The 14,785-nt window shown below is 40.5% G+C and overlaps 1 protein-coding gene across 3 annotated transcripts in view; it reads left to right on the forward strand.

Annotated features, from left to right (window-relative positions):
• The window catches only part of CEP83 (centrosomal protein 83), a 142,545-nt gene that overhangs the window by 113,765 nt on the left and 13,995 nt on the right, over positions 1-14,785 (forward strand). For all 3 annotated transcript variants that reach the window (XM_040980815.1, XM_040980804.1, XM_040980797.1), the window contains exons 11-12: positions 10,539-10,614; positions 13,402-13,559. In XM_040980815.1, coding sequence (XP_040836749.1) covers positions 10,539-10,614; positions 13,402-13,559 — 234 coding nt within the window. The remainder of the gene's footprint in view (positions 1-10,538; positions 10,615-13,401; positions 13,560-14,785) is intronic.

The following is a 14,785-nucleotide window of genomic DNA, read 5'->3' on the forward strand; positions in this document are numbered from 1 at the left end:
TCTAATTCCGTTGGTCATTATTATGATTACTATAGATTGATGGTAAGTTTAGTTGATCTCCATGTCTTATGTTGAATGCCAATAGCTCACTATCTTGGTTAGTATAAATTTGATTCAGTTACTGCAAGTGCTATTTGTAGTAATTTTGTAATTCTTTTAGTTGTAGTTTCATCTGCTTGGCATGTATATTTTAAAATTTGATTTTGTAAAAAGTCTGATTTTGATTTGGGTTGCAATAAATTGATAGACTAGTTTGAGGAAAAAGATAATTTGAATAATATTGAGTCCTCCACTGTATGGCACATTTCTGTTTCTTTAGGTTGCCTTTAATTACTTTTATCAAAGTTTTAATTTTATACATTATGTGCATCTTTGTAAACTTCTTAAAATATTCTTATGCTAATATAAAGGGTATTTTAAAGAAATTTTACTTTCAGTTGTTCATATGACTATGCAGAAATATAATTCATTGACTTTTATGTAATGATTTTGAATCCTGTGGTTGAACAGGTAATATTTTTTAACATCTCCTTTCTCATTTCTTGGATTTTTCTAAGACTATGTTTTACACCTTGTGCTTTTAGTTTATTATGTTTGAATTAAGAATTTAACTTTTGTATTTATGCTGTTACTTTTATTGGGAGGAGTGGCTTATGCTTCTCCATAAATGATATAAATTAATTTTCACTGATTTTTTAGAAATTCTGTATTTTTTATGTATTTTTACTTGAAAGGAAAATTTACAGAGAGGGGAGAGGCAGAGACCGGTCTCAGCCACTGTGCTCGCTGCCTGAATGGCTGCAGCAGCCAGAGTGGGCATTTTCAAAGCCAGGAACCTGCAGCAGCTTCCAGGTGTTCCACATGCTGTAGGGGCCTAAGGACATGGGCTGCCATCTTCCACTACTTCCTAGGTACATTAGCAGGAAAGTGGATCAGAAGTGGAACAGTCAAAACTGTAACCAGCTCCCGTATGGGATCCTGGCACCATTTGTGGGAACTTAACTTACTGTGCCACAGCGTCAGCCCCCCAAATTTCATAATTTTTAAAAAAGGTTTATTTTCATTGCAAAGTCAGATATACAAAGAAGAGGAGAGACAGAGGAAGATCTTCTGTCCGATGATTCACTCCCCAAGCAGCCACAAAGGCTGTAGCTAAGCTGATCCAAAGCTTGACCTGGAGCCTCTTCCAGGTCTCCCACATGGATGCAGGACCGCAAGGCTTTGGGCCGTCCTTGACTGCTTTCCCAGGCCACAAGCAGGACTGCCGGGATTAGAACCAGCACCCATACGGGATCCTGGTGCATTCAAGGCGAGCACCGGGGCCCCTGAGAGCCTTTCTGTGTGCCTATGTGTCTATGGCATTCCTCCCACATGATACAGTTCCAGTCAGACTGAATCACAACCTACTAATAGCACCTCATTTAACCTTATCTTTTTAAAGGACCTGTCTTTAGTTGTGACTATGGGGTTTACTCTTCCAGATATGGATTTGAAAGGGTGTATTTCAGTTCATAGCAAAAGATTTCTCAGTGCTTAGGTGAGAGAGCCTTAGAAATTGTTTTTGTTGTTAATTTCTAGTTTTATGCTGTGATCAGAGAGTATTGTTATATTGTTTTGCTGTATGCACCACACTGTTCTCTTTGTGATAGATCAAGTCTGTGGCCAAACCGAAGCATGAGTTAAGGAGGCAGCACTCCAATGTGGACCTAAATTTTGTACCTTGGACATTTCACGTGCCCCATTCCAGACTTACAGGAATTGGTCAATTTTCCTGAGTGATTTATTAACACCTGTAAAAAGTGTTCAAGAGTATGGATGCTCCTTGACTTCCTGTGACACTGTTAGGAGAAGAAAATATTATCAGTGGAACGGTACAGGCAGATGACTGGCCTAGTGGTAAAGTGCTGCTTGGGATGCTTGCCTCTCCTTCAGAGTGTCTCTGCTCAGGCCCCACCTCTGTTCTTGAATACAGTGTCTGAAAAATGTAGCACTGGCTTAAAAAAAAAAAGAAAGAAGAAAAGATTTAATATGCCCTACCTGAACATTGTGGCTTAGCTGGTAGGGTACCAATTGTTCACCCTTGCATTATGTGGTTGACTGGGAGCTAGCTAGCATCATACTAGCATGTTTTGCTACCCAGAGAAAAGATCAGAATCCACAATTTTGAAGAGTGCTTCCTACTGAATATATTGCTTTCCTACCACTTTGAAGCTGGAAAATTGTAAGTCAAGGGCGATTTGCCTAAAGTATGTGTAAGGTGTGTCGAACTGTGATGTGTAAGTCTTGGGTACTTTTTTTGTCCACATAACCTATGTTGTGTAAAGAAATGGTGTATTGAAGTCCTGTGTTGGTGTTAGTGTGTTTATATCTCTGACCCATTTTTAGAAATTTTTGCTTCCTAAATGTGATTTTCATTGCTGTATACACATTGCTGTTATAGTTATGTCTTGATTGTAAATTGTGACTTTATAGCATTAACTGATCTTCATTATTCTTTGTCCTTGAATTGCACATTGTCTGGTATCACCACTGCTGCTTTTCCTATATATTTTTAAAAGTACTTCTATTTTTAAAAAGATTTTTTTTTTTGAAAGGCAGATTTAGTGAGAGAGAAGACACCACAGAGACAGGTATTGTCCATTTAGTGATTCATTCTCAAAGTGGCCACAGCAGCTGGCTTGCACAGGCTGTAGGCAGGAACCTGGAGCCGCTTCCAGGTCTCCCAGGTGGGTACAGGTGCTCAAGGATTTAGGCCACATATTGGTGCTTTCTGAGGCATGTCAGCAGAGAGCTGGTTTGGTAAGTAGGACAGACAAGACTGGAACCAGAGCCCATAAGGGATGCTGGCACTGCATCTCATGGCACTAGACCTGTAACTTATTTTTTGAAGTGATTGCTTATTTTTATCTATTTAGAAGGTAGACGCAAACGCACACACAGATACACACAGGGTTGGGGATGGAGAGAGAACATGCTCTCAGATACCTGCGGCAGGCCAAAGGGAAGAGACTGCAGATCTGCTGAGTTCTCTCAGTGGAGGCCCAGGCACCTGAGTTCTTATCTCCTGACTCCAAGTTGCATTAGTAGGAAGCTGGATTTTAAGCAGAGTAGCCAGGACGCAAACTCACTGCAGTGTAGGATGTGGGTATCTGAAGTGATTTCTTAACCTGCTGTGACACAATGCCTGCTGCATTGCTGTTGCTACGGTTTGCTTTTTATATCTTTGTCTCTATAAAAATATTTATTTGAAAGATGGTGAGCAATCTGCCAACCATTGATTCAGTCCCCCACCCCGCCCAGACTGTTACTGACCCTGGGAGTCAGCTGGGCACTCAGTGCGGCTCTCTCCCTCTGGAGGCACGGACCCAGCCCCATGAACCACCACCTGCTTCTTCCCGGGGAGCGTGTGGGCGCAGGCTGGCTCAGAAGCAGAGCTGGGCTTGGGCCCAGGACACAGTGTGGGATGTGTGCATCCCACGTGGCAGCTTACTGCCCGCCACAGTGGCTGCCCTGTTACTTTATCTTTACATTTTTGAATCACTTTTTCAGTTGCTTGTTTTATATACATAATTGAGTCTTGCTTCATGAGCCAAATTGGATCTTTCATTTTTAATTGATACTTAAAAATTGTATATATCTATGGGGAATAGTTTGTTTTCTCAATATGTATACTCGATATGTAATCAAGAAAGAATAGTGTATTCATCATCTGAAACATTTCTCATTTCTTTGTGGCAGAAACACTCAAAAAGTCCTAGGGCCTAGTACAATAACCTAGTGGCTAAATCCTCACCTTGCAACCGCCAGAAACCCATATGGGTGTTGGTTCAAGTCCTGGCTGCTCCACTTCCCATCCAGCTCCCTGCTAGGGACCTGAGAAAGCAGTAGAAAATGACCCAAAGCCTTGGGACCCTGCACCCGTGCGGGAGGCCTGGAAGAGGCTCCTGACTCCTGGCTTTGAATCAACTCAGCCCCAGCCATTGCAACCACTTGGGGAGTGAAGCAGTGGATGGAAAATCTTTCTTTGTCTCTCCTCTCTCGGTAAATCCGGCTTTCTAAAATAAATAAATAAATCTTGGGGGAAAAAAGATGAATGGAGGGGGTCCAGCATGATAGCCTAATGGCTAAAGTCCTTGCCTTGCATTTGTGGGGACCCCACTTGGGTACCAGTTCATATCCCAGCTACTCCATGCTCATAGCCTGGGAAAGCAATCGAGGGAGACCCAATCCCTTGGGACCTTGCACCCACAAGGGAGACTGGGAGGAGCTTCCTGGCTTCTGGCTTTGGATTGGCGTAGATCCAGTCCAGCTATTGCAGCCTCTGGGGGAATGAATAAACTGATGGAAGATCTTTCTCTTTGTATCTCTCTTTTCTGTATAGCTGCCTTTCCAATAAGATAATAATAGCAATACCTATTTTTTTAAAAAAAGCTTTTAAAAAAACCACTTAAAGTTCTTAGTATTTTCAAATATAAATAAATTAACTATAGTCACCTTTTTGATGTAGGGCATTGTAACTGAGTCCTGTGATCTGAATGTAACCCTGTACTGTTTGTTAAGCCAGCTTGTGCTGGCCTCTGTCTCCACGGGCCCTGCTCGGCCTCTGCTAGTTGCTCTGCTCCTCTGCCTCTAGGACAGTTTCTCACCTCTCACACAGGAGTGAGACTATTTCTCTTTCTGTGTGTTAACATAATAACCCTCTAAGGTTGACCGTGACCGGATTCATTCCTGTTTATGGCTTTGTAGTAGTCCATCATGTGCCTGTCCCACATTTCCTTTATTCCTTTATTCGTCCTTTCCTGGACGCTCGGGTTGCCTCGATGTCTTGGTTGGTGTGAGTAGTGCTGCAGGGAAAGTGTGAGTGCAGAGAGCTCTTAGGCATACTGGCAACCTGTCCGTTAGGTTTATATCCAGCAGGGGAATTACTGGATCATATGATCCTCCTGGTTTGATTTTTGGAATACTCTCCATCCTGTTTTCCATAGTGGCCTAATTTACATTCTCAGGAGCAGTATATGAGAATTATGTTCTCTTGGTATGTTCCCCAGTGCTTGTTACTGTTCATCCTTTTGACTTCAACCATTCCTTGTGGGTTTATATGATATCTCCCTGTGGTTTTGATTTGCATTTAATCAGTTGTTAGTATTGTGGAGCAATTTTTTCATATTCCCAATGACCATTTGTATTTCTTGAGAAATATTGATTCAGACCATTTGCAAATATTTTAATTGGGTTATTTCTTCTTGTGCTCTTGAGGTGAGTTCCTCATAAATTCTGAATAGTAATAATACCTTCTCAGATGAAAAATTTGCAGATATTTTTGCACGCTGTTCAGGTTGTGGACACTAACCAAATAAAGATGTTCTTGGCAAAGCCTCAAAAGCAAAAATAGAGAAGTGGGATTCCATCCAAGAACATATAGGAAAAGGATCTGAGCAGATTGCAGACCTCTCATTGTAAGGGTGAATTACGTCCACTCGCATGCTAAGAGTCCCTGCTGCCTGCAGAGTACCTGTGTACAGCAGAATAAGGGATCATTTGCTGGGGTTTGGGTTGGTTTTATTTTTTCTCTCTCCCCTTTGATACTTGTTTTGAGATTTGAACATTTCTTGTCTGACAAAGGTATTTTTTGTGTGTGTGAATTTATTTGTTCTTCCTTCGCCTATGGTTTTCATTCATATGTAAGTAATGTGGAGCTAGACAGCCAATGTTGATTTTTATGCCCAGACTCCCTTTTTCTACTTTTTAAATAAAAGCAACTTGGCAGATTCTCTAGTTATATAGATTACAGCTGGGTGAATTTCAAAAATTATATTCAGGGGCAGGCACTCGGTGTGTAATTAAAATGTTGCTTGGGATGCTTACATTCCATATTGGAGAGCCTGGGTTGAAGTTTTAGCTTCATTTCCAAGTCAGACATCATGCTAATGTGCTGCCCAGGAGGCAGTAGGTTAGAGCTCAAGTTCTGTGTCTGTGCCACTCACATGACGTACCTAGACTGAGTGAGACCTGTTGCCTTACAAATAAATTAAATAAGAATTCTGAAATAAATAGAAATATATTCATTAAATTATAAGTAGCTTGTGTGTGTATGTTTAAAGATTTATTTATTTGAAAAGCAGAGTTACCAGAGAGAGGGAGAAATGTTACATTGTCTGACTCCCTAGAGACCAAAGCCAGATGCTTGGAAGCTCATCTGGGTGTCCTCCAAGGTGTATTAGCAGGTGGAAGTAATGGAACATGCCATCATTGCCAGTGGCAGCCTAACCTGCACGTCACAGTACCAACCCCCATAGGATATTTTGTGTCCAGAAAAGATTGTTTATCCACAGTATTCTGGAAAGAATTTCAGGGAGTGGTATATGTATTGTTTACTTGTGTCAGATTTTATGAACTGTTTTCATCCAATTAGTTTGATTTTAGAGTCATTTATATATGTAATGGATTTTGAGAGCCACTCTTGCACATCAGTACATTTTTAAACTCTTCAGTATAAGTGGTTGTTTCTTCTTCTTCTTCTTTTTTTTTTTTCCCTAATCTCTTGACAATCTCCAAAGGAGAGACCTTCCCCAGGAATCTCACTGTAATGTTTTATCCTATTATATTCTCACAATTCAGCTGGTTAGGATCTTTTTTGTTAGAATTTAAGCCTGCTTCTGCTGCTTTGGGCTTCTGTTGCCATAGTGATAAAATGTTCAGCATTCTGTCATTACTTGAAGACAATAATGAACTTGACCCTTATGTTTTTTTTGGCTTGGGGTTTTGCCATATAAAAATAGCTTTACTTCATTAAGCTTTTTTTTTAATGTAAATGATTTTCCCATTCCATTACGTATTTGGATAATTTCTCCTTGATTCTTCTTCAGTTTCTCCAGATGATACGTATGTTTAACTGACCCTCATTTTAAAACAGTGACATAATAACCAACATAAGGCGTAGCAGGAGCAAGTCAGAAGACCTGCATGACTTTTGAGCTGCTTTACCACTGCGATTGTTTTTCCTTTTTCATGGCGGCGCTGATTTACCGATTTATAAGTGAAGCTACGTCATTCGGGTCTATTTTGATCATTTATTGAAACAATCATAATTGTATCTTCTGTTATTCAAAATCTGTTATAGGACAGAGAATAAGCTGTGAAGAAATAGATTTTTGTGGAGTAATGAAAAGTATAAATCATATGAAGCAGAATTAAGCATTCACTTACAAATAATATAACAAATTAGTATATATCAATCTTCTAAATATTAATCATTGTTTTGGCAGATGCTCTGAATCATTAATTATTTATAATTCTTTTGTCTTGGTTAAAATGGTTTATTTACCAATAGCTTACTATAGTGCCAGGAGTAATAAACTATTTTTATAAAACTGTTTCTTTCAAAATTTTGCTCCACAATACATTGTTCAGTTTGTACAGTTTCAAAGTTACCTGTACATGTCAAACACGGAAGAGTTACAGGAGTTTACATATGATAAAGTATGTAGTTAGCTTTTGGTTACAGTGGCAACAAGCAGAAAAACAGTGTTCTTGGCTGTTTATATTGAGGAAAGGCCAGGGCTTGTGTTGGTGTCATGGATGCCTGGATTTAGGAACTCCAGTGTCAGAGGGGTGTGGCTTCCTTCTCCTTTCCTCTCCCACTTCCCAATCTCCTTTATGGTCTCCTTGTGCTTTTTCTGTGATGCTGTGATGTATGTTAAAACCCAAAGAGGACAGAATTTTTAGCTGACGATTTAAGTTAGAAAAATGTAAACAAGGTTTAGGGTCTCAACCTTATCACTGACCAGTGAGGACCCAGCACTGGATCAGTCACATTGTATTATGCCTGTTTGAAAAGGGTGGCTGGAGAAGAAGGGTGACCACAGTTTGATGGCCATTGGCAGTTGCGGGGAGAGGTACAGTTGTTGATCTGGGGAGGAGACCAGCCAACACCATCTTCAGGAAGAAGGAATCTAGATGATTTGAGATGTCCTGGAGCAAACCTGTGTTATAGTCCTTACTTTGAACACCAGGTGCTCTGAAAGTGAAAAACCTTCTGAGTGTCCAGTGTGGTCTCAGAAATTAGGGACTTCAGGGAATTTTTGAATTATAAATCTGAAGAAATCCATGCAAATGTTTGAAAATCTGAAAAACTTCACATCTTAAACATTTCAGGTCCCAAGCACTTTGAATAAGGCATATTTCATCTGTACTCCTTTAGAAGAACTTTTGCATTGTTTAAAAGCCACAGCTGCTTTCCATCTAGGACCTACCTTCTAATTTTTCTTAATCTTTTGTAAATGTTTTAATTACTGGAGTCTTGTTGGTAATGAATATTTGCCTTTTTAAAAACTTATTACTGAAGGGGCTAAGTGGTTAGCAGATAAAGCTACTGCTTGTAATGCTGGCATTGCTTTGTATTTAGGATGCTCCACTTTCAATCCAGCTCCCTGCTAATAGCCTGAAAAAGCAGCCAAAGATGGCCCAAATATTTGGGTAGAAAAACTTGCATAAAATTCCTGTTTAATGCCTGGCCCATCCCTGCCTGTTCCTGTCATCTTCTCTTTCTTTATAACTTAAAAATAAATAAATTTAAATCTTTAAATAAAATAGCTACTCAGTGTGTCTTCTTTTCTGTTTACACCACATCTTGAGAAGAATTACCCATTGTTTGTTACAGCAGGGAGCAAGAGACTGGGCCAGTGAGACAAGTTTTTTCTCAGACTTGGAAGTGAATGCATTTGTGATAGCATATAATGATATGTAGAGTCTCTCTCTCTCTTTTGGTTTGTTTTAAAAGATTTATTTATTGGACCCAGAGTGGTGGCCTAGCGGCTAAAGTCCTCACCTTGAATGCACTGGGATCCCATATGGGCACCGGTTCTAATCCCGGAAGCTCCACTTCCCATTCAGCTCCTTGCTTGTTGCCTGGGAAAGCAGTCGAGGATGGCCCAAAGCCTTAGGACCCTGCACCTGTGTGGGAGACCTGGAGGAAGTTCCTGGTTCCTGGCTTCGGATTGGCACAGCAGTGGCTATTGTGGTCACTTGGGACATTGGATGAAAGATCTTCTCTGTCTCTCCTCTTGTATATCTGACTTTACAGTAAATCTTTGAAGAAAAGATTTTTTATTTATGTTGGAAGAATTACAGAGAATCCACCTGCTGGTTCACTGTCCCCCACCCACAGATGGCTGCATTGGTCAGTGCCGGGCCAGGTGGAGGCCAGGGCCCTGGCGTTTCATCTGGAGCTCCTATATGTATGTGGCAGGGCCCTAGATACTTGTTATTTTTATCTAAATAAGTCATGAAGCTGTAGGTCATATCTACAAGTTTTTTCCATATGATATTGTGTAATCATGTGGACAGTATGTAGAGTCATTCATTTAGTCATCAGAATATATTTATTGAATTCTTACTGTACGTAAAGCACAGCCTAAGTATTTTGAGAGCTTTAAACACCCATTAAGCATGTTCTTATTGAGCAGATAAGATAGGCTAATGTTGCCAGCCTATTAAAAAAAAAAGTGCCACATAAATTCTATTTGAATGAAGAATTTTCGGGAGTAGGAGTTTCAGGGCTGATTCATGTAAAGCCTTCCTCATGAGGTGAAACATTTGGTCACCAGAGATGCTCTTCATCCTCAGATGGGTCTGGCTCAGTACCTGTCACTGCCCCTGAAGTTACACTGGAAGTGTTCACCCATCTCAGGCATGGCAAGCTCGTGAAGCAGTGTCTAGAATGACCTGTAGGGTCTGTTTTCGTTCTTTTTTTAAAAGATTTATTTGTTTTTATTGGAAAGTCAGATATACAGAGAGGAAAAGAGACAGAGAGGAAGATCTTCCGTCCAATGACTCACTTCCCAAGTGACCGCAACAGCTGGAGCTGAACTGATCCAAAGCCAGGAGCTTCTTCTGGGTCTCCACACGGGGGCAGGGTCACAAGGTTCTGGGCCTTCCTTGAATGATCTCCCAGGCTGCAGGCAGGGAGCTGGATGGGAAGCAAAGCCACTGGGATTAGAACCAGCACCCATGTGGGATCCCAGCATGTGCAAGGTGAGGATTTTAGCTGCTGGGCTACTGCATCTGGCCCAGTTTTCTTTTAAATCTTTACCTGTAGACAAGAGTTGAAGTGGCAGTGAGTCTGAAAGCATCGTTAAATTGTAAGAATCTCATGGATTGGATAGGATTTATCCTAAACTGGATTGCTTGCTGCCTTGCACTAAGACTCCTTGTTTAACCTGTTCACTATTTTCGGTAACCTGCTGTCAGGTTCTTAGTCTCCACGTGGTTTTGTCTGATGCCCCACAGAAATGATTTCACATCTTCTCTATGGGCATAGTCTGAAACTTTTCCCTGTTTTAAAAGTAGCACATGTCTTGCATTTTATTAATATGAGAACGTAAGCTAGCTGCTCTACTTCTGTCTGTGATTATATGTACCATTTTCCGTAAGCACAAGGCCTGGTGACAAATAAGCTGTCTGTAAAATGATTGTTTATTCCAGTGAAATTAGTGAACTATGCTTGTTAATAATGTCTTTTGTTGGGTTATGGTTTTCAGGTTAAAACTTCAACAACAAATTGTGGATATTGAAAAGGCAGAGAAAGAAAAAAATGAAAATTCTGACCTAAAACAGGTATGATGTTAGCATACAGTTTGCTTTATTTTTCAGATACATGTAAGAATCTGTTTTGCATGGTTTCATATATCAACATTTTGAAAAATCTGATTTCAACAATAAGTAGCACTATTGAAGAGGTTGATATGCAATATGAAATGTTTAAATCTTAATTTCCTTTTACTAAGCTGCTTTTTTCAGATATCAGTATGCTGTAGCTCATTAGTTTTTTGATTTTGTAATTATAAAAGGGTAATATTTTGATATTTTAAATTTTTTCATTGATTAGGAAGATCATTGAGGCTGTATATTACTTGATTCACCTGTAACATTATGCATTTATTCCACAAGATATCTCTTAATGTATCCCTATGAAGTGTAAGAATTAAACTTGGAGTTATTGTATGTGAGTTATTGTATGTGAAAGGAAATTCATATTTTAAGTTGTTTGGATTTTGAAAAGATATATTTAAGGATAGACTAGGGGAGAGTGTTCTTTCCTGAATTTCACTTTTTTCTTGAAATCATAAAGTAATGAAGATTCTGTTTCTGGCATTTGTGATTGTAGGATAGCTGGTACTCTTTTTTCAAGTATACAATTTCTTTTTTTAAAAGATTTACTTATTTTTATTGGAAGGGTAGATATACAGAGAGGAGGAGAGACAGAGAGGAAGATCCGATGGTTCATTCCACAAGCGGCTGCAATGGCTGGTGCTGTGCCTATCTGAAGCCAGGAGCCAGGAACTTCTTCCAGGTCTCGCACATGGGAGCAGGGTCCCAAGGCTTTGGGCCGTCCTCGACTGCTTTTCCAGGCCACAAGCAGGGAGCTGCATGGGAAGCGGGGTGGCTGGGATTAGAACCGGTGCCCATATGGGATCCCAATGCATTCAAGGTGAGGACTTTAACCACTAGACCACCACGCCAAGCCCAAGTATACAATTTCTAATCACTAACAAAGTGCCCATAAGTTCTGATACTCTGAGAGAAGTGAATGCTAATACTGGCATTGGCCGTCTGTCATCCTGGGGATGTGGAGAGATGTTAAGCTCTTTTGAAGGTTGCCTGTTTTAGCAGCTTTAATATAGACTGAATATTTGCCGCTTCAGTTAAAAATAAGAAGTGAATACTTCTACTTGGAAAAATTAATTTTAAAGCCCAAATCTGAAGTATACCATGTTCCTTTTTTCAACTAACATTGCTCTGTGCCTTGCAGAGTCCTATCTTATTTGACTTTTCTACCTGTCAGCATGTGAAGGGATAATTTCACATTTATTTAATTTATTGCATGAAGAATCTTGTTTCTTTTGACTCTTGAATCACATAATAGGTTCTTTTTATTTCATTCTTTGAACTCTTTGAAATTCTAAGAGAAAGGTTTAGAGAGGTGAAAGAAATTGAAGGAAAAATGAGAACTTTTATTATTTGTTACTTGTGGGGAAATGGATGAAAACTGTTTGGGAATAACTTAAAAGCCCTGTGAATCTTTTTAGCCTGTTCATCTTTACCTGGATAATTACCTGCTTTTCTGAGAAAAAATTCTCCCAAGTAAATTTGGATGGAGAAAAGATATACAGAGAGGAGGAGAGACAGAGAGGAAGATCTTTCATCCGATGATTCACTCCCCAAGTGGCTGCAATGGCTGGTGCTGAGTCAGTCCGAAACTAGGAGCCAAGAGCTTCCTCCAGGTCTCCCACACAGGTGCATGGTCCTAAGGCTTTGGACTGTCCTCAATTGCTTTTCCAGGCCATAAGCAGGGAGCTTCCGGGATTAGAATTGGTGCCCATATGGGATCCCTGTGCATACAATGAGGGGACTTTAGCTGCTAGGCAACCACACCGGCTCTACTTGGAAACTTCTTAAACATTGTAGGTCTGGCACTGTGGTGTAGTGTTCAAGCTGCCAGCTGCAATGCTAGTATCCCATATGAGTGCCAGTCTGTGTCATAGCTGCTCAGTTTCTGATCTGGCTTCCTGCTCACAGCCTGGTAAAGCAGCAGAGGATGACCCAGCTCCTGCAGCCACTTGGGAAACCTGACTGAAGCTCCTGACCTGGGCCTGGCTCACCCCTGTGCATTCATCCAGTTGAACAGTGAATAGATCCCTTCCTCCATTCCTCCCTCTCTCCCTCCCTCCCTCTCCTCTCTCCCTCCCTCTCTCCCTCTCTCTCCCTCTCCCTCTCTCTCCCTCTCTCGCTCTCTCTCTCTCTGTCTCTGAAGCTCCTGACCTGGGCCTGGCTCACCCCTGTCCATTCAGCCAGTTCGACAGTGAATAGATCCCTTCCTCCCTCCCTCCCTTCCTTCCCTCCTCTCTGTTTCTGTAACTCTGACTTCGTAAATAAATGAATGTTAAAAGAAATAATAAAAGTGTGAGGATGATCCTCCCTTTGCCTGAAGCCAACAAGCGTGGTCTTCTCTGGCAGCTTCTCCTGGAAGGGATGGTACGGCAGGAGACTCAGGAAGGGGACAGCTCTTTCTTTAGCTGCTTCCCAGGTCAACTTGTATTCACCTTGTTTCCTAGAAAGCTTGAGAAAGGATAGTGTGACAGGAGCCTCGACAGTCCCTACTTTCCTGCTAAGGACCCCTTCTTGGTCTGCTTGTTTGGGGAAGAGAGTCCCAAGGAGAGTGTGGTCTCTGCTTGGTGTTGCAACAGGAGCTGATCCTAGTGCCTACTGTTCCTCATTGAGGAGGAGTCCTTCCAGGGCCCCCTGAGTAGGGCGTTGGTGATGGGGATGGCTTAGTGCTCTCTGCTTCTCACTGAATGCATTTGGTTAGTGACCTCATGTTCCTGTTCGTTCTTTTCTTTTAAGCAAGTCAGTAGTTTGCAGATTCAGCTAACATCGCTGACACAGTCAGAGAATGAACTGCTGAATTCAAATGAAATGCTGAAGGAAATGGTGGAAAGGTTAAAACAAGAATGCCGAAATCTGAGAAGCCAAACGGAAAAAACTCAACTGGCCGCTGAAAAGTAATTATTGTATATGATTATTTTGACAATTCCACAGTTGACAGTGTTTTAGGAACAAGTGACAAATACCTCTTAATAATTGTAATTGTATATATTGAGCTTCTAAAATTCTGTCTGCGTGCAGTGTTCTGAAAATTCTCAAAGAAAAACTTCTTTTGGTCATGGGTAAACTACCTTTTTTGAATATTTTTCCCAATCCAGAAATGTAAGCAAGCGAATAGAATTACTTAGTTTTATTTTTTAAAATTTTTTGATGCAAAAAAAACTCTAAAACTAGTTTCTTAGATTTTTTCTTTGAAAAGCTATTTTGTAGGTTTAATTTTTGAAATTTTGAAAGTTATTAGTAGATTGTACAGAAACTAATACTGGCAAAATTATTTTGGCGTTCAGGATAACATATTTTCTGGGGTGTTTTGTTTTGATTTGTTTTAGCTTTGCTTTATAACTTGGTTTTATAAGTTTTTACTGTTATCTTCAAAACATTCTTTTTCAGTTTGTGAAGACTACTTGAAGTGGTTCTTTTTTTTTTTTTTTTCGTATTTTAACATCTGTCTTTGGTGTCATATAAGGAGTTGAATCTCAAGAAAAGGGAATAAAGAAGCTGTATACCAAATATGTTGCAAGAGTTCAGATAATTCTCATTTATTTTTATGCTTACCCAAAAAGCAAAAGGCAAGGAATAAAAATTATATCTTAGAATCCTGAAGTGTTTGATGTAAATTTAAAAAGCTTGTAAAAAGGATTACTCCTTCGTAAGTCTGATTTTACAGAGAGAAGGGGAGATGAAGAAAAAGGTCTTCATCTATTGATTCACTCCCCAAACGACCTTAACAGATGGGCTGCAGGACCTAAGGATTTGAGCCTTCCTCCACTACTTCCCAGCCTACAGGCAGGGAGCTAGATTGGAAGTGGAATAGCAGAAATTCAAATCTGTGCCCCGATGAGATGCCAGTGCTAACAGGTAGAGGATTATCCTGTTAACTCCACTGTGCCAACTCCCTAAATTTAAGAATTCTAATAGTATAGGTAGCATGGGCCTGGCACAATTGCCTAGTGGGTAAAGTCCTCACCTTGAATGCACTAGGATCCCATATGGGTCCAGTTCTAATCCCGGAAGCTCCACTTCCCATCCAGCTCTCTGCTTGTGGCCTGGGAAAGCAGTCGAGGACAGCCCAAAGCCTTGGGACCCTGCACCTGTGTGGGAGACCTGGAAGAAGCTCCTGGCT

Source organism: Ochotona curzoniae, unplaced genomic scaffold, assembly GCF_017591425.1.
Source record: "Ochotona curzoniae isolate NIBS_2020 unplaced genomic scaffold, NIBS_Ocur_1.0 contig_1014, whole genome shotgun sequence".
Classification (NCBI taxonomy): domain Eukaryota; kingdom Metazoa; phylum Chordata; class Mammalia; order Lagomorpha; family Ochotonidae; genus Ochotona; species Ochotona curzoniae.